This window comes from Monodelphis domestica, chromosome 4 (genome assembly GCF_027887165.1).
Source record: "Monodelphis domestica isolate mMonDom1 chromosome 4, mMonDom1.pri, whole genome shotgun sequence".
Classification (NCBI taxonomy): domain Eukaryota; kingdom Metazoa; phylum Chordata; class Mammalia; order Didelphimorphia; family Didelphidae; genus Monodelphis; species Monodelphis domestica.
Window position 1 is genome coordinate 129,230,038 of NC_077230.1, and position 24,676 is coordinate 129,254,713.

At 32.6% G+C, this 24,676-nt stretch overlaps 1 protein-coding gene across 3 annotated transcripts in view; it reads left to right on the forward strand.

The window, feature by feature from the left end:
• Window positions 1-24,676, forward strand: part of SLC35F5 (solute carrier family 35 member F5) — a 69,159-nt gene that overhangs the window by 22,030 nt on the left and 22,453 nt on the right. For 2 of the 3 annotated variants that reach the window (XM_056793763.1, XM_056793762.1), the window contains exons 7-12: window positions 352-542; window positions 6,051-6,132; window positions 10,750-10,837; window positions 13,407-13,471; window positions 14,866-14,970; window positions 24,077-24,236. In XM_056793763.1, coding sequence (XP_056649741.1) covers window positions 352-542; window positions 6,051-6,132; window positions 10,750-10,837; window positions 13,407-13,471; window positions 14,866-14,970; window positions 24,077-24,236 — 691 coding nt within the window. Of the gene's footprint in view, window positions 1-351; window positions 543-6,050; window positions 6,133-10,749; window positions 10,838-12,366; window positions 12,429-13,406; window positions 13,472-14,865; window positions 14,971-24,076; window positions 24,237-24,676 lie in introns of those variants that run through there. The other variant, XR_008911168.1, reaches the window with a different exon arrangement.

A 24,676-nucleotide genomic window follows, 5' to 3' on the forward strand; every position in this document is an offset into this window, starting at 1 on the left:
ACTTAACCCTGTTTCCTTCAGTTTCCTCATCTGTAAAACATGCTGGAGAACAAAATGGGAAACCACTCCAATATCTTTACCAAGAAAACTCAAAATGGTATCACAAAAGGGTCAAACATAACTGAGATGACTGAACAACAACACATTTTTAGTTTTGCCATTTTGAATGAATAAAATTTATCCACTTAATTATACAAGCATAGTGTTTTCTTAGACTTTCTGGCCTTGATCAGAAATAACTACCTATAGTAAGTATAGTGATTTTATCAGTAAATTCACTTTAAAAAAAAACTTCTCTTGAAAGTAAGAAGGAGGTGTCTTAATGATTTTGTGCTATGCTTTTTTTTAAAGCACCCAAAAAATCTCGTGTAAGATTCAGTAATATTATGGAGATCCGACAACTTCCATCAAGTCACGCACTGGAAGCCAAGTTGTCTCGAATGTCATATCCTGCTGTGAAAGAGCAAGAATCAATCCTGAAAACTGTAGGGAAGCTTACTGCAACTCAAGTAGCAAAAATTAGCTTTTTCTTTTGCTTTGTGGTAGGTCTTCTCTTTATTATATTTAAGAAATCAAATTTTTCATGAGTGCATAATTATTGATATGAGGGGTAAAAATTTATTAGCATATTTAACAAGTATTATAAAAACTATTAAACTCTCATGTGGATAACTAATTTAAAGAGAATTAGACTACAATGAAATTTAATGATAAACTATACATAACATAATTAAATGTTTATTTGATAGACAAGACACTTTAAAATCTTATAGTTTCCCCCATTCATCATTATATACTGACTATACTGTAAATATATCTTAGAATTGACAAAAGAGCTCTGTATAGGATGATTTACTGTTTTTTAATTGCTTAATAAATATGCTTGTTTTTCATGATTTTATATTGATGTAATATTAATGAAAAGTCCTCAGATTTTATATTAATTAGTTTTAAATGACAGTCTCGATAAGAGTGTTTTAAAGTTTTAGCCTATGTATTTTAAGCATTAATATGATTAGCAGATTTCTAGTAAAATAAAAGAACTTGAGCAGCATTTTAGAGCTTATTATAATATTCTTGAATGAAAACACAAAACATTTTCTTCTAAGGAAATTGTTGTTGAAAGCTTAATTGTAAAATCTACATAATTGTGACTTTTTAAAAAAATCTACGAAGTAGCATTAATGGTATACTAGTAGTTCATTGTAAAAAATCAAGGAGCTTTACTTAGGGTTTTTCATACTATTAATAAAATTTCACTAATTTATACTAATTGTGCAGAAAATGAATTTGTGAAAAAATTTTTATTATTAATTTTAGTGAAGTTTTATATATTTTTTAAAAAAGTCATTACCTTACATCTTAGAATCAAAATACTATGTATTGGTTCTAAGACAGAAAGAGTGGTCATGGCAAGGCAGTGGGGGTTAAGTGACTTGCCCTGAAGTTATAAAGTGTTTGAGGGAAGATTTGAACCCAGGACCTCTTGTCTCCAAACCTTGCTCTCTATCAACTGAACTACCCAGCTGCAATTCAACATTCATTCAATTTCTGTTGTGTGAGGCTAAGTATCCAGAGAAAAAGAAAACACCCTTCTTTCAAAGAGCCAGCAGTCTTTTGAGAGTGCATGGTAGAGATGGAATTACTAACATGTACTATTTGGAAATTGTTTAGCCAAATCTTGATTTTGTTATATATAGTATTCAGCTTTCTGGGAGGAATCTTCTTTTATCAAAGCACATTGGCAACTCTTCTGCAGCTTTCAGAGTTGCTTTGGGTGCTGAGAGAGGCTAAGTGATTTGTCCAGGGTTGTCACATAGCCAGTATATTTGTCAGATGAGATATTTGAACTGAACCATCATGGCTTCACTCAAAATAGCTCTCTGCCTCTCAAATTAATACAAATCAATTTTAGGAGGCTGAGAAAATGAGCAGCTTTATAGATAAGAGGAAGGTCTTTAAGTGGATTCTTTAGAGGTGGAGTTGAAGGAATATATTCTAGTCATGGGAAACAACTAGTGTGGATGCATGGTGGCATGAGAGAATGTGTGTTGGGGTATGTGGCAATATGAATGGAATATAGAGTGCTTGAAGGATAGTAATTTAACCAAAAAATGGATAATGTCAGTCCTTTAAAGAATAAGATAAAATATAATTTGAAATTTATCAAAAGCATGAATTTATGCTTGTTAATAGTAGTAAAATTTTACAATAGTAGCAGTATGAAATAATGGAGTAAGAGGAAGCTTGGAATCAGGAAGGTTTCGATCCAATCTTTGTATGAAAAGGCAAATCACTTAATTCTCAGGGCCCCAGGAAACTGCCCAAGATTATAAATTACAGAATTAATCAGTAAGCATTTATCGAACACTTCCTAAGTACCAGGCTTTGTGCTAAGTTGTGGGAATGGAAAGAAAGACAAAAACAATTCTCTACCCTCAAAGAATTCACATTATAATGGTGTAGCTATTGTGCAGAAAAACTTTATAGAGAGATACTGTATAAGTGTCATGTAATCTGAGAGGAAAAGCATTAGTATAGTATGAAACCAGGAATGACTTGAAGAATGCCCATGCTGAGTCTTGAAAGGAGGTAAAGGTGAAGAAGAGAAAGCCTTTCAGGTATGGGAGATAGCCAGTAAAAAAGGCAAGAGACAAGAAATGCGGTGTCAGGTGTGAGAATCAGCAAGAAGGCCAGTGTCACTGCATTGTAGAGTATGTAGAAGGAAGTAAAATGTAGGAAGATGGAAAGGTAGAAAGGGGCCAGGTTGTGAAAAGGTTTAAAAGCCAAGTAGCATTTTGTAGTTGATCCAGGAGGTAATAGGGAGCTATTGGGGTTTATGGAATTAGGGATAGGGTGCCCTGGTCAGACCTTCACTTTAAGAAGATAAGTATGGTAGCTGAGTGGGAATATGGACTAGAAAGGCAATTTGAGCAATAAGGTGATGAGGGCCTGCATTAGGTTGGTGATTTTATAAGTAGAGAGAAGAGGACACTTGGTTAGGAGGGAGAGGGGTCAGGGGAGGAGAAACTTCCAGCACATTGAGTAGATCTTCAATAGTAAACTTCTGGGAGGATATGGAAAAGAGTCACACAGGATAGGTAATCACGAATGAATTATGATCTGCATAGATGGAGACAACTCCCAAATCAATGGGATCAATAAAACAAATTGAATTTTTGATTGATGCCAATAAAGAGTTGTGAGTAGCTATTCAAAAGTTAAGTAATCTAATAACACGTAATTTATGTGTGTATGTACATAACACATACACAGTGGGTATATATCGATATATAGCTATATACACCTGTATATATACATGTGTATATTGGGTAAATGTATGTCTATATGATACACATAGGACACATATACATATATATAACCATATACTTGCAAGAGTACATGTATTTATTAGTAATGCATATAGAGACCATATCGATCAGAGAATGAAATTTTGGTAAAGTCAACATCATCTAAATTAACCAATGCCTGGTGAAGTGCAAAGTCAAATGACCTAAATTTGAATCCTAGTTCTGTGTGACCCAGAAAAATCTTAGTGTACAACTTATATGAATTCATAAATTCAGTGTATAGAATAATCTTTTTTTGGAAGCTCAATTCTAGAACACAGTTTGACTAATTAGAAAGGCATAGAACTAGTAAGCAGGCTCTTGAAAGAACTGGTAGACAGATGATATGATTCATATGTGGATCTCTACCTTTGGATTATTTGCCATCTAAATGTTCATCTTTTAATATAGCAGAGAGCAGAAAGATTGTTGAGAAGACAAACAGAATATTTTTGCTTAAGATAATTTACATGGCTTTTATACGAATAGCACAGGAGATGGTCAAGGAAGTTGCAGATATCATTGCCATCTATGTTGTTCCTCCTTGCAAACCTACAATGGAATATTTAGAGAAAGCTCCCCCCCCCCTTTTTTTTTTCAGTGTGCTAACTTGTCATTATAAGGAAATAGAAGTAGTGAATGGTGTTCAAGAGAAAGGGATAATTTATAGCAGAGAAAGCAAGTAATAAATGAAGTGAAAGGTATTGAAAGTTTATCAAGGAAATGATGAGTAGAGAAAGCCAACTTAGACCTGGGTGAGTGTCAACAGAGTAGTGGCCCTTACAGTATTTGGATCATTGCCAATGTAATTTAATCCTAGAATGTATTACATGGAATTGCTTTGTAACTGTAGTAAATGACTGATCTTTTCACCAAAAGCTCCATACTCCATTCACAATAGTTCTAATACAGGAGAATTTCCCTTATGATTCTGCCTCAGACCTAGGTTACTTTGAAGAATGCTTTTATATAGGAAAAAGAGAGCCAAATATAAATCTGAATTTCTGAGACTATTTTATGTGACTTTGAGAAGATGCTTTGCCCTTTCAGGAGAAACTAATTCTTGTAAAATATACTTCAGCAAACATTTATTAGACACATACTTTGTGTAAGACAATAAGGTAGGAACATGGAAAAGACAAAGATAATAAGTCACAGCCCCTTTCTCTTTAAATTTATGGTCTGGTAGGGGAGATAAGATATGTTCACAAATAAATATAATACAAAATAGAGTGTGATAAATGTATATGAGAGGCATGAGTTAATTAATTCTATGACAGGATGATTTATATTGCTGCTTTTTTTTTGATACTGATTATCTTACTACCTCATTTTCTTATTTTGATGGATAAAAAAGACTGGGAAGGAGAACTTCAGATAACTTTGTTATAGCCTTATTCTTTAAGTTGGTTTGAGACAGAAGGAAGACCAGGGATCCCTTGTTATAGATAGGCTTCCAGAAGAGGTCTATGATCAGGTGACTTCCAGTTTTTCCAGAGATTAAATTGGCTAAGGTTTATTTTGCTGGTTTAATTTCAGTATCTAAAAGGACAAAGACTTTTAAAGAAGAGATTCAAGAGACTCTTCTACAAAGGAGTATTTTGATCTTTTCTAGTCAATATGTTCCTGATGAAAAACTCACAAGTAGTAGTGTCAAGTTTACATTTTATTGGCAAATGACTTAGTATTACCCTATTATAGTTTTTTTAATAGATAACATAAAATAGGTTAGATTTCTTATTTAAGTTAAAGTTAAGTTAAAGTAAGAACAAGTATAGAAATATATTGGTTAAATAAGAGAAAAGAAGTAGGGATAGAATGAATTCTTCATAGTTAAATTCTCATCATCCTATTCTCATGAAGATTTGTACAGCTATTTTTGCATAGTAAGAGAAAGTATAAAGTCACACAGTTACCTTATTAATTCCAAGAATTGTTTCTCAAGAGTGTTTTTTTAAATAGCAAAATTGTACAGCCTTATATATTACTTTTCGTTTTGTGGACACAATCTTACACCAAACCAGTAAAATATCCCAATTTGTAAAGAATAAAAAGGTTCTCTTACTATTGAAAAATCTTCTGAAAGTAGAAATATTTGAAGTTTATTACTATTCCATTTTTATAGAAAGCTGTCAGGACTTAATAAAACAGAGTTGAATATTGATCCAGTGAATGATTTGACTCTTACTAAAAAGAAAATCTTTGAGAGAGAGCATGGTGTAATAGCTGGCCTCAGAACTGGCTGAGTTTCAAGTCCTGCCTCTGGCACGGTATTGGCTTTGTGAATATGGACAAGTCACTTAAACTACCACTGTTCTTTAAAATTATAAGTCACAGAGAAAATGCCAGCCTGCAATAGTAGAGAATAAGTTTCCTCATTTTGGAGTTCCCTAATTAAAGAAATCACAGATCCAATCCTTATTTTTATCTCTATAAACAAATACATTTTTTCCCACTTGCAATTGTTAAGTTGATTTAATTTTTCTTAAGACTATAGCTGGAGTTAGTTACTTGGGTGATATTGGTAGGGGAAGTCTTAGTCTAGACTAAATTATTTTAAGCTACTTATTCATCATAGAACAGCTTCTAAAATGATAGTGAAGAATAATATGTAGGGGAGAATGAAGGAAAGAAATATAATTTGTAATTTAAATTTTAAATGTATGTTATTCACATGTGAAATCTTTTTCTGCTCCCTAGTGGTTTTTGGCAAATTTCTCATATCAGGAAGCACTTTCAGACACACAAGTTGCTATAGTTAATATCTTGTCTTCAACTTCTGGTAAGATATTTATTGTATAATGCAATTTGTAAATTACCTAATTGTTAAGATTTATTTTGAAATTTTTGTTACTCTACTTTAATAAATTAAGAAGTATTTATAGAGGTGTACCTGTAAAGTTATGACATTTGTTTTATATCAAATTATTCTTTTGTAAAGATAATATTTAGGCCTTCTTAAGTCTTGGTAAATTTGTACACTTTCAGAGATCTTTGCAAATGTATTTTATAATAAACTATCCTGTTATATATTGCATTTTTATTGTATATAGAACTATACAATACAGAAAATACTGTAGGAAAGTTAATTAATGTTGTTGGCCCAACAGATAATTTTTTGCTTATGTCAGCCACATAATCAGAAATATAAAACATATCAAGCAGAAAAGAATAATGGCCATTAGCATTGTGTCCCTTAAATAAACAGTTATTAAGCTCCTACTATGTTTCTGGCAATGTGCTAGGCACTGGGGATTAAAAAGTCAAATATGAAATAGTATAGAGTCAGAAGGAATGAAGAAAGGAAGGGGTGGGTATAGAAGTGGAATCAACACAGAAAAACCTCAGAATAGATACAATGTAGTTATAAAGTAAATTCCAAAGGAAGGGGGGAAGTATAGGCATTTCTTACTGTGAGAGAATCAAGATAGGCTTATTGTAGAAGGTAGGATTTGATCTTTAAAGGAAGCAAGTGTTTTTTTTTGTTTGTTTGTTTTTTTGGTTTGTTTGTTTTTTAGGTATCGGTAAGTAAGGAATACATTCCATAGCACTTTCAAGTATTATATGTGTAAATGTGTGAGTAAGATGTCCACTCTAGATATGGAAGATAGCCTGTGTAAAGTACTGTTTTGAAGGTTGGAATATCACAGAAGGACAACATCAAGTAAGCTAATTTTCATTGGAACCTAGAGTGTGTAAGGAAGAGGAATGTGGAATAAACCTGGAGAAGCAGGCAGGAGCCAAATTATGGAATACTTTGAATGTTAAGTATGGTGTGGTATGTTTGACAGAGAGAGAGAGATAACTTCAGGGCTATGAAGACCTGGGTTCTGTTAGGATAGGATTTTTCGATAAGGGAAACACAAGAGGAAAAAACATATAAAAATCTACTTTATTGTTTTGGAAGGGAAAGGAATAAGGGCTTAGGGATTTACTTATGCTTATTCTTATTTTAAAAACTAACTAACTATGCTAACTAGGTTACTAAACTAAAACTTAACCAAGTTCCCAAATCTTACTCAGCAGGGGTCCAAAAAACAGTTAGAGCCAGGATCTGTTGTTGTTAGATTTCCAAGCAATTCCTGATGTCCAAGTGAGACTGAATGATGCCAGCAGCTAGATACAGGAACCCTTCCTCAGTTCAACACAGGGAAAGTCCTCTTCAGACCTTCCTCTTGACTTCCTCAGGAGCCCAGAAGAAAAAGTCTGTTGGGGCAAGATGGAGTCTTCCCAGATTCTCCCGCTCAGGCTCTCATGTGACCCTTCACGGTCAATCATACCTAGGTTTGCACTTTTCAGTTTTTGGACAGTTTTGCAAATTGCAAACCTTTCCATCCTTTATCACAGTTCAATTTTAGTTTCTGACAGGCAGTGTGATTCTGGATCACTTAAGCTCCTCTTATCTTAGGCAACTTTTCAAGACTATGATTTTCAGAGAAAGTGCTTATCTTTATTAGAACACATATTAGAATTCTCATTCAGGAATTCCCTTTACCAGTAAATCCACAGGTCCAATCATTGTCTTCTGCCTTCTATCCTTAAAAATCAAATGGAGAAATTTGTATTTTTATCTAAAAGCAAGAGGGAACTATGAGAACTTTTTGAATAGGAAAGGAACATGGTTAAAACTGTTTTATGTCATAAAAGGATGCAAATATTGTTATATATAATTAATAATTAATATATAATTTTAATATAATATAATTTATATAATATATAATATAATAATTAATATATAATTTTAAAAAAGGTTGATATCTTTATGTATCATACTTGTGTGACACAGAGGTCCTATGTATTTGAAAATAACATAAAAGGAAATTAGATTACAGAATATCAACTATACTTGCTATCTCATATCTATAAAAATGTTTGAAAATGGGTTATGTATACCTTAAGGATATCTTTTTTTTAAATGTACAAAAGGAATATTTAAGTTTTTATAGGCACTATCCTCCTGCAGATAGTAAATTTTTTACTGAACTATTACAGGTGGAGAATATAAGTGCTTCATTGTTAACTTTTTTTTTTAAAAAGCATTTTAAATAGGAGCACTTTGCAGTTTTAAAGACCTTTCTCAAAAATTGTCTTCTAGTTATCTTAAGATCATAAAGTATACCATAAGAAATGTGACTGCTGGAATCCACTGATCATTAACATTGGGTGAAGCATCAAACCAGAATGACATATGCCTAGCTCTAGGATGCTTGCTAGTGTTATAGAAGATATCTTTTTTAGAGCACAAGTTGATCCTGTTGATCTCTCAGAATTCTCTTCTTTGTAGGCAACATTGTGATAAATGCATCAAGACTTTTATGCTACAATTTCCCAATGAAACACATAATTGTTTAAAAGAGACTAATTTGATCATCAACATTAGGAAAACAAAGTTGATGAAAATGCATGATGATCCCCAGGGAAATGGGTGTATCTATTAGTCTCTCTTTATATTTTGGACTGGTGCTCTAGGTGGACAAATGAGCTGGGCCTAGAAATGAGGAGTTTGGGTTAAATTATTCTTGAGAAATTGTATAGTGCTTTTAATTATTCTTTATGGTTTTTTTTTTTTAAGAAACCAATTTCTCTATTAGCACTATTCTTTCATGATATATAGATGTGAATCATGGAATACCATTTCTCAGAAAGGACAAAAATTGCAGGGGACCCAAAGAATTATGGGAAAATGCATGTCTTATCTTTAAAAGATTGTTAGATGGAAGAAGTTTTAGATAAGTTCTTTTGGTTCCTAGAGGGCTGATTTTGGTGAAAGGAGAGTTGTTTCAAAGAAGTATCTTTAGATCTACAGAATGATAGACTTTCTAGTAGAGCTTTTTTTCTTTCAAATTTTTTTATTTGTTTGCTGAAATGGGTTTCTTTGCAAGCTACTGAGTTCCCAGTCATTGTAGAACTTAAAGCAGAGGTAGTTGGGGATTTTCTAAGTGAAGTTACTATTCCTTTAAAGGTTGCCTTTGAAGTCCCTCTGCAGTTTTAAAATTTATTTAGTAAGGACTTGTGATCATACAACTGATGTGAGCATCTGAGCTAATGGTGATTTCAGTAGCAGTGGAGGTTTTAAGATAAATTAGAGGCAAAAATCAATGGGTTTTTAAAGCTAATAATGTGTTGGGAGATAATGAAAAGTGAACAGGTGTAATAAAGGCATTAGAAGGGAGGGCATGTTTAAGAGAGTAAGATGATTTCAGTTTGAGATATGCTGACTTTGAAGCAGGTGTAAGACATTCAAGTGGAGCTATTAACTAGGCAATTGGAAGTATGGGACTGCTTTAGGAAGAGGTTTGGGGGAGAAATATAAATTTGGGAATTAGTAATATATAGATGACAAATGAAGCAGTTAGAGTGGAAGCTATGACTAATGAAGATGTTGTAGAGAGAAAGTATAAAGGACAGAACCATAATCAAGTGGTGTGGAATGACTTGAAGCACTAGTTTTGAAACTTCAAATCATGCTGCATATATTGCATTATCTGCCATACAATTTCTTAGAGTATTTACTATCTATAAAATAGGGATGATAATATCAGTTATCCTGTCTTCCTTTCAGAATTTTTCCAAGGAAAATATTTTGCAAACTTTCAAGTGCTATCTGTGTAAATGTGTTATGTACTCATTTTAAAGGGGTAGTAGCAAGGTAAAGATCCAGATGGATTAATAGCAACAGTCAAGTAGCACAGGAAATATAAGAATGAAATATCCTGGAATCCTGAGGAAGAGTAAGTGTCAAGAATGAAAAGACTGGTTAACAGTACCCAAGAGTACAGTCATTAATTTGGTCTCAGTCATGCTCAAGGCAGTGTTATGTTCTAGGGAAACAGATAAAATGAAAAAGGTATGGAGATGTCAAGGATGAAAACTTAAAACCACCATTTGAATTTGGTGATATAAACATGCTTCTCTGTATTTTTATAGCATAGCTATTCATGATACAGTTTTCTTATCTTCTCCCATTTCTATTCTAAAGTATTTCCTCAGATGTTATAATTAAATATAATTACCTATTTCTGAACTCTAATCTGGTTTGTGATAACCTATTTTTAACCAGTTGACAAATATTTTTAGTGTTTAAAAAAGTTTCTTCACACACTCATGATTATGAAATCAGAAAACTGCTTTGAATCTCCAGTTTTAGTTGCATGAATTTTTAAAACATACTGATCCATTCTTGAAATATATTAAACATTGTCATTTGGTTTAAAGAAAATTTTAATGGTCAGTGGAAAATTGATTCTAGCTGACTATAGTATCATTCATTAAGGTTATTTAAATACAAAACATCAGCTCATTCTAAAGTTAAGCTTGTCATTTTCTTATGCATGAAAATATTTGGCAATATACAGCCATAAGAGTATTTTAATTAATCATTTATTTTAATCTTTCACAGGGCTTTTTACTTTAATCTTAGCTGCAGTGTTTCCAAGTAACAGTGGAGACAGATTTACTCTTTCTAAACTGTTAGCTGTTATTTTATGGTAAGACTTATCAAATTATAAGTGCTTTGCTCTGATTGAAACAAATGTAGTTACTTTTTTTCTGGTCCTGGGATGTAGGGGATGGACTGGGATATAGGGAAAGATAGTGCAACTTTATAAAAGTTGGATTTGGTCATAAAAAGATAGACCAAAGCAAAAGAAACATAAGTGGAGATTTGAAGGTGGAGTTGTGCTACTCAAGCCTGTCTTGGGTTTCTGGTTTTCTTCTGGACCTCTTAGGAAGAATAATTTTGAGAAGGGAACTAGACATTATTGACTTTCAATTTAATAGAAGTTTTTAAAAAAAATCCTTACCTTCTGTCTTAGAATCAATACTATGTATATAAAATATGCTAATATACTATATATGTAAAATAAGTCATTATTAAAATGCCTTTATGGAGAAACAACTTTGAAATACTTAATGATTTTGATCAATGTAATAACGAATTGTGATTTCAGAGGATTTATGGTGATGAAGCCCGTTTTTCCTTTTTTTTAACCTTACCTTCTAGAAGTCTTTGAATTGATACAGACATCAGTTCCAAGGCAGAAGAATGGTAAGGGATAGGCTATTGGGGTTAAGTGACTTGCTCAAGGTCATATAGCTAGAAAGTGTCTGAGGCTAGATTTGAACTCAGGTCCTCCCAATTCCAGTTCTGGCTCTCTATCCCCTGAGCCACCTAACTGTCCCTCCTATTTTAATTTTTTTAAATTTTTATTATTTTTTTTGCCCCTCCTATTTTTAACAAAGAGTTGATATGGTGTAGGTTAAGATAAACTTTTTTTGGATACAGCCAGAGTGAAGAATTTTTGTTTTGTTTTGCTTGAAAATGTATATTAATATAAGGACTTTGTTTTTGTTTTTTTCCACAAAGGTAGAGGTGGGAGCGTTAGAAGGGTTAAGGTAGCAAGAAAAAAGAAAAAAGAAAGGAAGAAGAAAAGAAAGAAAAGAGGGTCATTGAGGCATCTTTATTTAAATTGCATAGAAGAAAAAATAAGGAAGGCCAGAAAGAAGCACAGACAAGCAGGACAGCTTTGAAAGTTACCGGTTGAACTTATATACTTTAAAACAAAAGCAAGCTGTATAATAAAGCCCTACAGTTTCATGTATAATCTGCATTTTTCTGCATTTCCTATATCCTCTGTATATAGGAGAATGCCCTTTTTATTTGAACTAAGTTCAGAACTTAAAAACAAGCAAAACCAGACTCTCTTAAGGGAAAACATGTATTGATTATTTCTGTTGCTATTCTGAATTCTAATCCATGGATTTTGTAATAAGACTAATTATCTTATAATGCCTGAGTTTTTCAGCCATAGTAATTCTCCAAGACTATCTATATCTACTAAGTGGTATAGGGATCTGCTACCACAGATAGAAGTGCCCACATCAAAGAGATCACAAATCCTTTAGGTAAAGGTTAAGAATATTTCATTATTCCACTTAAATAGACGAAAGAAGTTAATAGGATTTAGAATTGGAAGGGAACTTAGAGATCATCTAGTTCAACCCTTTTATTTTATAGATGAGGAAAACTGATGACCAGAAATGTTAAGTGACTGGTCTAAAGTCACACAGCAAGCAAAGGTAGGATTTGAACCCAAGTCATCCTATAGTACTATATAGTGAGTTGGAAATGAAAATGCTGACCTTTGCCAAATTTTGAATTGGTTAGGTCCTTGAATCAGCCTTAATTTTCCTCTGAGAATGATACATTTATTCTTTTAACTTTCTATAGCAGAATGTCACTTTTTTTGTTTTGCTTATAAACAGTATTTGCAGAGTTTGAGAAAGAAACATTGTTGCCTTTATAGATTTTAGGTTTTTTTCTTTATCCTTTAATACGCTCTGAAATCCAATTGTGGCTGACATTTTAATAATTCATATGTTAGCCAACAAGCATTTGTTAGGAGCTTATTCTGTATCAGGCATTGTGCTAAATGCTAGAGATACAAAGAAAAATAAAAAGCAGTCCTTATCTTTAAGGAGATTGCATTCTACTGGAATAGACAGCATATACTTAAGCAGTTGCACAGATAATTGCAGAATGAATTGAAATTATCTTATAAAGGAAGGCATCAGAAGCTAAGGGATTGGAAGAGGCCTCCTATGGAAGGTGGTATTTGACCTGACCCAAGGATTCTAAGAGCTAGAGGTAAGGGATGGGAGAAAACATTCTAGGTATTGGGAACAACTAATGCAAAGCTATGGAGATGAAATGCCTCTTACCCTGACTTCCTTCAAGATTCAACTGAAATTTATAAACAGAAATATATCTAAGAAATTTAATCCTAATAAAAAGTTTTCTTCTGGTTTTTAAAAAAAATAGATCATTTCTCTTTATATATTACATTGAGTACCTCATTCTACCCATTTTCCTGACCTAAATTTAACAGGTTGATTGACTATTTCTCCCATAAATAACCTTATAAAAAATAACTTGACTAATGTCAAGATTAGTGACTATGGATAGTTTAAAGATCTTTCACTAAAAGTTATTTTTAAAAGCAGCCTTCTTCAAAATAAGTCATTATCCTGATTACTAATGACCCCTTTTTTCCATAGCATTGGAGGTGTTGTTCTGGTAAACCTTTCAGGGTCTGAGAAATCTGCTGGAAAAGATACAATAGGTATGTACAAGTCTCTGTATATGTAAGAAGGCGTAACATATATTTAGATATATCATGATATATTTTTCATATAGCTATAGGTAAAGGATAAATAGTTGTTAAATTGTGCAAGGGGCTAATTTTGTTCTTTCATTGATAGCAGGAACTCCTAGATGAAGAAACTTCCTTCCTCTTATAATGCTGGATAATGCCATTAGGCACCCTTTCTACAAACTTCCTTCCTCTTATAATGCTGGATAATGCCATTAGTCACCCTTTCTACAATTTATGGCCTTTAAATGTTTTCTTTAATGCTGAGAGATTATGTGACCTCCTCAAGATTATATTACTAGCATATGTGAGAGGTTAAACTTGAACAAGAGTCCTTCCTGGCATTGAGAAAAGCTCTTTATTCATTACCATACTTTTCTCCCTCTGTTTAATTGATCTAGATATTTTATAAAAGTATGTGTATAGTGTATTATTATTTGTGTGTACATACACACACACACACACACACACACACATATAGCTTTAGATATATACACACCTTTATGGGAAAAGACAGCATAGTAGAGTAGAATGAGGGGTGATTTCCAGGTCAGATCCCAGTTCTGCTGACTTCTTGTGTTATTGTGGGCAAGCCACCTAACCTTTTTGGGCTTCAATTTTCTCATCTGTTCTTGTCCCTCCAAATTATATTGTTCATGTACAAAATAGGATTCAGTTGTTTGTAATCTGGTTGTACAATTGTAAACATTCAAATCCCAATTTTCACATATACCATTTATTTCACTCTGAATGTCTTTTTTGGTTATGGGAAGCCCTCCCATTGAATAAATGTCAAGAAAGCCTGAAAACCAAAAAGAAAAAATGAATGCAATAAAAATTTTGAAGTGCCAAGAATTTATTACAAAGCAAATATTTGTCTTGTTTGAAATCTAATTAAATACTTTTGATGTTTTATTAAAATTTCATATTCCAAAACCATTCAAGAATAGTAGTCAGTTTATTAAATAGTTATTATGTCTTCTGTAAACCAGTTACTATATAGTTTAAGGTTATAAGACTGAAACAACATGTTTCCTGTCTTCATGGAGCTTGAAATCTAGTTGGGCATATCAACTTCAATGCATTATTTAACTAGAAAAAAATACAAGATTGTGAGTGTATAATTGCAGAAATTGTGTGCTAAAGAGTACAATAAGAATCAAGGGAAAGGAGAGATCAATATTGATTGGCATAGTTGAAAATGACTTTGTGGAGGAGATGGGATTTGAGTTGGGCCCTTGAAGGATGGGGTATGATTTAAACAGAAAAGAATGGAAATAGTAGAAAGACATAAGATCAGGGAAATGGAAAAAAAGCAAATGTGTTTTAATAGTATGTAAAAAACCTACTTTTTACATTTACAGGTTCTATTTGGTCTCTTATTGGTGCCATGCTCTATGCTGTCTATATTGTTATGATTAAGAGAAAAGTAGACAGAGAAGATAAGTTGGATATACCAATGTTCTTTGGTAAGACTATTAATTCATAGGACTTTTTTTCTCTAAATAACTAAATCACTTTCAGTGTGTTATCATTATTTTAATATTTTATTACTTAATTTTCTTTCACTTATGAAGGTATCTGATTAAGTTCATGAAATTTTATCACCATAAGGGACTTTGTGATTAAATAGTCTATTCCACCCCTACCCCCATTTCTATTTTTCCATTTACACTCATTATGGTTGATTCTATCCTCTTTCCTTGGGAAGGACAATTATAGAACTGCAGAGTCTCAATTGGAAGGAGAGTACATCAGAATCCATTTTTTTCCAACACATACTTGAGCAACAAAGACTTAAGTAATTTATCCAAAAAGTGGTTATCCATTCTTTGCTTGAAGACCTCCAAAAAGAGGGTACCTATTCCTTCCCAAGTCAGTTGTTCCACTTATGGTAACTTTTATTTGTTAGTTTCTCCTTACCATAAATCTAAATCTACTACTTTAGAACGGCTACCCATTGCTCATAGTTTTAACTCATAGGGCCAAGGAGAGCAACTGTAATCTCTCATGTGATAGCTCTTAAATATTTGAAAATGGTGATCATTGCCCTCTTCCCACTAATTCTTCTCTTCTCTAGACTAAATAGACTCAATTTCTTCAACTGTTATTTAGATGATATGATTTTTAGATGCTTTCTTGGTTCCTTTGCTCTAGATGTTCTCCAGCTTGTTAGTGTCATTCATGAAGCATCCAGAACCAAATTCCAGATATGGTCTCACTAGGACAGGAAAGAATAAATCTCACTGCTCTGTTCTTGCCTCCCTCCACCCCCCATAAGGTCTTGGATACTATGCCTTGAAATGCAACCTGAGATCATAGTCAATATTTTTTTAACTATCGTATCGTACTAGTGACTCACTTGAGTTGGCTATCCATGAGTTTTCAGATCTTTTTCTAATATACTACATACCACATTTTGTACAGAAGTTTTATTTTCTTTTAAACTGTAGTACAAGACTTAACATTTATCCCTATTAAATTTTATCCTTCTAATTAGGGTCATAGGTTGTAGCCTGTTATGACCTTTTGAGATTATATTTTGACAGTTTTAATGATACTTCCTACCTTTGTATTATTTACTAATTTGATAAACCTGTCTTTATTTAAGTTATTGATAGACTTCTTCAACCACATAAGGCTGAGCGCCTCTGGAATAGTTTTTCAGAGATTGCCTTTTAAGTTGGCATGAAATGCTTATTGATGTATAATTTGAATCTGTTACCCTAAAAACTACAATCTTCAGCAAAACTATGATTCACAGTACCCTACTCTCTTCTTCTTGTTATGTACTGATGTAGACAGGAGATAAATTCAGTGGAGTTCCATCTCAGCCTCTTTTTCCTTCCTGTGGCGACTTTGGTGGAGCAGGGATTTTTTTGAGCAGGTAGAAAACTTAGTCATGTGGTTCTATTTTGTCAGATAATAAACTTTATAAAAATAATACTTGAAGTATTAGATATTAATTTTAATTCCTACATTAACTAACTACTCTTTGGGTCTTCCTGTTCAGCTTGTTCTGAATCCACCCAATTATAATGCCATCTAGTCTATATCTGTTTTTTTTTCCTCTAAGAATTTCATGAAAAATTTTGTCAGAAACCTTGGATAAACCGCATGGCATTCCTCTGGCCTACCAGTCTATTAACCTCAAAAAATGAATGAGCTTAATTTGTTATTATCTGTTTTAAAATTTTGTTAATATATTTTGTTTTTTATATTGACTAAATTTCCCTGATACTCCTTTCCTTTTCACATCCAGAGAGGTATTTTCATATAACAAAATAATTTTTTAAAAGGGAAAAAAAGCAAGGAAGAGAGAGAATAATCAGTAAAACTGATTACTACATCAACAAAATCTAAAAATACATATAGTATTCCATATCTTTGAATCTTCCATACAAAGTAGTGAGAAGGAGGTATTTTCTTATAGGAGCCATTTCTTATTTTTTTAAAAGACTAGCAAAACTGATAAGTCTTTAGCTAACGATAAAAAAAGAAGACAGAAAATCAAGTCAACAAAATAGCAAATGAATAACACAACAAAATCAGAAGAAATAAAATGGTGAGAACCTGTTATGTAGAGTTATATAATAATTAAGCTGATTACACAGGAGAGTTTTATAGATTAAATTAGAATAGAAAATAACAGAAAACCAAATAGAGATCTTAAGTAATTCAATCTTGGAAAAGGAAGTAGAATTAGTTCCAAAGGAACTACAAAATTAAAAAAACAAAAAACAATTCCTGGTCCTAATGGATTTACATAAAGATTCTATCAAACCTTAAACATTTAGTTAATATAAATACTACATAAGTTATTTTCAGAAATTGAGAAAGCACTCTTCCAGATTCCCTTTTTAATGAGACAAATATGCCAAAATACCACAGGAAGGATAAAACAAGAGAGAAATATCAACCAATATTATTGAGTTTTGATACAAAAAATGTTAAGCCTATCAAATGGGCTTCAATACTTATTCAAGAAATCTTTTTTATTTTTTTAAATTTTATTTATTTATTTATTTATTTAGAAACCCTTACCTTCTGTCTTGGAGTCAATACTATGTATTGGCCCAGGGTCACACAGCTCGGAAGTGGCTGAGGCCAAATTTGAACCTAGGACCTCCTGTCTCTAGGCCAGGTTCTCAATCCACTGAGCTACCCAGCTGCCCCCTCAAGAAATCTTTCATTATAACCAAGTTGAATTTTATACCAGGACCTTTTAGCATTAGGAAAACAACATTAGTAATTATATTTAAAACATTCTAAACCATAGGATTATCTCAAGAGATACAGAAAAAATCTGACATAGTATAATAGTAATTCTAAAAATTCCTATAAAGTATAGGCACAAAGGAATTATTTTATATCATTAAAAAATTATCTAAAACTAAACATACTAGAAGCTTTCCTAGTAAATAGAATAAAATGATGATGTTCTCTCTCTTATTATTTGACTTAGTCTTATAAATTCTAACAATGACAATAAGATGGAATGATCATAATTTTAAACAATTATTAGCATTTAGATAATGCTTCAAAGTTTTAAAAAGGTGGTACTGTCCATAGATAAGGAAACTGAGGCAGAGGCTAAGTAGGACTTATCTGGGATAATAAAAGTGAGGTTAGATTCAAACTTAGATCTTCTTAACTCCATATCAGGAAGAACCATTGAGCTGCATATGTGAAATACAGTGTAAACATGTATAAAGGATATAAAACTCCCAGTTTGCTAATGATTTGTATTTAAGTAGAAAATCTGGAGGAATGAGCAGAGTTTATGCCATTTAGTTATGACAGTTAATATCTTTTGCAAAGTCTATAAGGCTGTTTTATAAGGCTATAAAATAAAGCCTTAAAAATCAGTAGTGTTTCTTTAAAATAAAAAATAAATCCAAGAGGCAATAATAGAAAGGAAAATCTCATTCACAGTAACTACAAAATGTACCAGATATTTGGGAATCAACTTAACAAAGCATACATCAACTACAAAGTGCTTCTTAAAAATAAAGAATAACTTATATAGCTAAAGAAATATTCAGTGCTTGTGGCTGGGCCATGCCAATATGATAAAAAATTATTTTAAAGATTAATTTACAATTTTAATACTATTTCAAACTATATTATAACGTAAGCCATCAAAACCATTTGGTTTGAATTTTTAAAAAATTGAGAGAATAAGAACAGTGGATCAGACTGGATAAGAGAGAATTAGAAATAATGAAACTTCATAAACCATGACCTGTTCATGTTGAAGACATATTACAAAGATATAATTCTTTGTAATTGCTATAGCCCTTTCAAGATGTTTACCAGTTCTTTTAATATTGCCTTTTAAGATTTTAGTAATTGAAGCCAAGTTTATTGGCTTTATTTTCTTGTTATCCTTAAGAAAATTAGTCATTAGTTTTTTATTTCTTGATCATTTCTATATACATATGCTCTTTCCCAGCCTCCCCATGCAAACCTTCAGGACCATCTAAAGAAAAAAAAATAAAGAAAATTGATCTAATATTTACATAAAACTGAGCAACACAGAAACCATTTGTGAAAATGTATGCAATATTGCTAACTTATGATTAGCATTCTCTTCCCCTTTTTTGGAAACCAAGGTATTTGTACTCTATTACTTTGGTATATTACCTTGTTCAGTAAAATACAGCTTTTGTGGACCTGAAGACTTGAACTTGGCAGGGGCAACTAGGTGCTTTTTTAAACGATTCTCTTCTTGGGTTCCACTCTTTGACTGTCTACATAGATATGACTCAAAGTATATGTAGAATATCTCTTGTCCAAATTATTACAAGAATTTGAATGAACTCTCTATAAAATTTGTAGTGGGACAGACAGTACAGATGGATAAGAAGTTACGGGCAGAGTTGAAAAAGAGGATTTGCCTTTGGGAAATTTCAGAACCTCTAATTGACTCCAAATTTATGAAAGAAACCAGTACCCACCTTTTAAATATCAGTATACTATAAATGTTACTATATGGCAATGAGATGTGGAATACAAGTTTCTGAATTACTAAAAATGAATTATCACACCAGGCACTGTGGTGACATGTGGTGCCTGTGAGACAAAGTCTTATCCTTTCTTTGAGCTTTTGTATTCATTGTCCTTAGCTTTCTGTTCTAACTTCTCTTTGAGCATTCTAAGCTTTTAGCCCACAACAATATATTTTATCTCAGAGTAGAATGTGGATATAGTTGAAAAGAAGAATTTTTCATCTTACTGCCAAAAGGGAAGAGGGCAGCAACCTCTCTTCACTCTTACTCAGTTACATCCCTTTTCTTTCTTGGGTAATAGAAATCTTGTGACAGATAATTCAGACTCACTTTTTTCATGTGACAATGTGTACTTCATAGGAAAACAAAAGAAATGGATTCACTATCACCCTATTAGGAATAACTGATTCTGTGGTTTTATTGCCATATTAGGAAGAAAGATCATAAGAGCTTTTGGAATTAATTTTGTCTGGCATTTCCTTATTGATATTCAAACTCTTTTTGTACCCACAGCTAGGTGGCACAGTGGGCCTGTAGTAAGGAGGCCTCATCTCCTTGAGTTCCAATTCGGCCCAAGGTACTTAGAAACCTTGTGAGCCTGGGCAAGTCACTTAACCCTGCTTGCCTCAGTTCCTCATCTGTAAAAGGAAGTGACAGAACCACTTTAATATGTTTGCCAACAAAATCCCAAATGGGATCATCAAGAGTTAGACATGACTAACAATGACTGAACGGCAAAATTTGTTTTCAGAACTCTTAAGCTCACCATAACCTTGGTTTTGAGCTTTCTCAAATAGAATCCATCCAATTTTTGTTACTTTACACCTACTTAAAAAATAAAACTGATGTTCATAGGTCTGTTGTTGGAAATGATTTGACTTCTTAGTTCTTTTGGAAGCTATTATGGTAATGAAGAAGAACCATGTAAAGGCTATTCTTTGTCTCTATGTCTATTATTTTCATACAATAAGGAAATTATGTGGTATTGTGGGGAGAACCCTTAGCCCAGGATTAGAAGGCCTGTGTTCTTTCTCTGCTACCAATTTGCTATATGATCTTGAGTCAGTTTGGTAAACTCTAGCCCTCATGTTCTGAGTCTTTGAAATGAGCAAGTTGATCTATTTGATTTCTAAAGTTGTTTCTTATTCTAAAATCTGACTCAGTTGTAGTAATGTCAGCAAAATAATATGTCAGTGAAGTTATATTCAAATATTCTGCATGCAAGTAAAATGTTGTATCAATGACATGATTTTTTTCTTAACAGTGTAAAAAAGAAAATTGTTCCTACCTTTACTTTTGTAGATAGCGAGTTTATTAAACTTCCTTCAAGTGTGACATGCGGTGTCAGATCTAAATTGGTTTGAAATCTTCTGTTTTCCTTCTTAGTGTAATAATAATTGGAAAATATTTTTCTTTTGAAGAAGTAGTGCTTCCAGGACATTTTTAATCATTATCTGTGACTTGAGGAGTTTGTAAGAACAAGATAAAAGTATCAAATATGCTATAAAGTACTATAAACAGAGGAGGAAAAAATTCACTGTATTGGAATTTTCAGAATGTATATATTTGGAAAAGGGTGAAGTTGAACTTAATCTTGAATGAATAAGATTTGGATAGGTCAATCAGTTAGTCCACAGACATCACCTTATTTTCTACTGTTGTGTGCCAGGTACTATTCTAAATTCTAGGAATAGAAATCCCCCCCCCCCAAAAAAAAACAACAAAAAACCCACAAACCTTTACCTTCTATCTTAGTTCCAAGGAAGAAGTGCAATAAAACCTAGACAAGTGAGATTAAATGAGTTGCTCATGGTCACACAGCTAATAAATGTCCGAGGTCAAATTTGAACCCAGGATTTCCTGTGTATCCATGCTTGGTTCTTTATCCACTTAGCCACCTAGCTGCTCTACAATATAAACACCTTCTTAAAGAATGTGATACTTGTGTGCCCAAGGATTAGTAGAAACTTAATAAATGTTTGTTGACTAAGTTTTGCAGGAAACTAGTTCTAAGGGGTGAAGGTGAAGAACTTTCCAGATATGGAAAATAGCCATTCCAAAGGCATAAATGTAAAAGATGGAGTGTTATAGGCAAGGAGTAGGCAAATGGCCAGTATAGCTGGATTGTAGTGGGGAATAATGTATAAGACTAGAAAGATAAGAATTTGAAAGAATATGTGAAGAATTTGAAATGTGAGAAGACTTTATATTTGTTACTAGAGCTTATAAGGAGCAATTGAAGTTTGACTATGTGTATGTTGGGGTAATGTGGCAAAATGTACACTTGAAGAAAATTTCTTTATTGGCTATGCATTAGAGTGGAGAGAGACTTGAGTTAGAGCAACTAATTAGGAGGCCATAGCAATAATCCAGATACTTATATCAGTGGTGACTGTGTTAGTAGAAAAAAGGAAGTGTAATCAAGAGATAGAACTGATAAGATTTGACAGAAATTAGATATGTGGAGTGAATAACATTGAGGAATAAAGGATGACATCAAGATTTATGGACCTAGATAGGTGAAAGAATTATGGTGTCCTCAGCAGCAATAGAGAAATTTGGAAGAGGTTGAGTTTTTGGGAAAGATAATAAAAAAAACCATTTTGGACATGTTTGAATTTGAGATCCTTGAAGAACTTTTGGTTTGAAATATCTAATTGGCAGTTGGTGATACTGGACTAGAGCTTAGGCTTTGGAAGAAAGAATTCATAAAGATTATTTTGGCCAAATTGAATCTAAGGTTTTGTGTAGAAGAGTAGTGGGAGTTCATCTTGGAAAATTAGGATACAACTAGTTGATGGAGGTTATTAAATGATAAAATGAGTAGTTTAGATTTTATCCTGAAGGAATACTTTAGTACTTAATGGGTTTATGATCTCATTGACTATAGGAACAATAGTTATTTGTGTAAATCATAACCCATCCATGTCTTCTCATCCTGTTTAATTTTTATCTTTATCTTCTATAAATTCTTCAGAAGCTATCTACTTATAGATCTTCCTCTATAACTTTTAGAATCACATGGACACCAACCAGTAACATACTCATGATGTCTATTACTCATGTTTATTTAAATAACTAGACAATGGCATGTCATAAGACTGCATATGTGATATACCATTGCCATTTTTCAGTGCTGCTGCTGAAACGGAACCTAGAAGATTCTATGTTTTTTTATTTTAATCTGGGACAATTTTCAAACTTTGTCTTTCCCTTCCCTACCTCCTCTTCCCCCCCCCCCCAAAAAAAAAAGGTAACTTAATTTTAGGCATCATTTATTGAGGAAATTAAGGCATGATGGCTAGAAGAATACATGTAATCCCCCTATATTCTGTTCCAGTCACACCACAGTTGGTCACTTCCAAGTGCTTAATTTTAGGAAGGATATTGAAAATTGAAGCATAACTAGAGGATGCCCAGATGGGTAGGTGATTGAGTGCCATGTCATACAGTATTGGTGGAAGGAACCAGACATAATTCAGGAAAGAGATGGAAGATTAGTTGTAATCAAATACTTGAAGGACTGTGGAAATGGGGGTGACACGTTCTGTTTGAGCCCAGAGGACCAAACAAATAATGTGGGTAGAATCTAGAGATAAATGTAGGTTTGGAATAAGTAAAAAACTTCTTAATTAGAAGGACTCCAAAGTGGAATGAACTTCATATTAAAGTAATGGCTTCCCCATTTCTGGTGGTCTTCAGGAGAGGTTGGAGGACCAGTTTCAGAGAATGCTAATTCCTGTTCTTATTGATTCCTTACTTTCCTTCCAATTCAAGTTTGTAATTCTTTGGAATTCTTCTGTTTTTTAAGTTCTGAAATCTTATTCCTGCTTATTGAGATAGTTAGTGTCTAGAGATGACAACAGATATAACTTGTGTCTTATGGCCAACTTACCCCTTTTTTCCCTTCAAATAAATCTTAGGATGCCTTGTGAATCTCAGGAATTCCCTGAAATCTCATCTAACGTCTTAGTCCATTGCATTCATAATGAGATTAGAACAGATCCTATTTTCAAAAAGTTATAAATTAGCAATCCCCTTCTAAGTCATTTTTTTATATGGCCCTTAGAATATGCTGCCTTTTATTATAGTTATTTGTATTTTGTTTGTGTGAGTTCCTGATGGGTAAGAACCATGTATATTATGCTTTACATGTGTAGTTAAGTATTCAGCAAATATTTATTGAATTAATAAAGTAAAACCTAACTACTCAATTCTTCAATGATGATTAGAATTCCAATATCTTTAATAATTATATTTTTCTGAACTAAGGTTCTTTAATGTTAACAATTTTGTGTTCAATCCTATTTTGCATCATTTTAGTAGTGCTTCTTATCATCTATACTAATTTAAGTTCAAGAGAACTAATGTTCATCAATTTTGTAATAGAATTTTTGTCTGTTAAGTTATATAACATTAGCCAGGTAGCAAGCCTGGCTTTCACCTTCTAGTGAAATGAACAGTAAAGAAGTATGCTAGATTCAGAGATATAGTTTGACAATAAAAAAGTTATGGACGAAAATAAATTATAATGACTAACTGATTCTTTTATATGTGTGTTCAGGTTTTGTAGGCCTCTTTAATCTGCTGCTGTTATGGCCGGGCTTCTTTTTACTTCATTATACTGGATTTGAGGCCTTTGAGTTTCCCAATAAATTAGTATTAATGTGCATTGTTATTAATGGCCTAATTGGAACAGTTCTCTCAGAGTTGCTGTGGTTATGGTATGTATTATTTATTTTATATAAATATTTTCTTTTTTTTTTTAAAGACATCAGCTATGGGCATTTCTCACCTAACTTTCTTCATTGAGCTCATGAAAACTTTTATGCTTTCAGGAAGCAGTATAGTACTTTAAAAACTAAGGTTCAAAAAGTAGGTAAGTTTGGGGGTAGGGAAAAGGTTTTTTTTAAGGGAGGGACATTAAAAAAATTTTTTTTAATTTTATTCCAGTAACAAATGTACACAATTCAGGTTGTCTCCCTCCTTTGTTCCCTTTCTTCTCTTGTAGTTGACAAGTAAATTCTACTGGATTTTATGTGTATTATTACTCAAAACCTATTCCATATTGTTCATTTTTATAATAGAGTAATCTTTTAAAATCAAAGACACAAATCATATATCCAAATAAACAAGTGATAAATTATATGTTTTTTTCTGCATT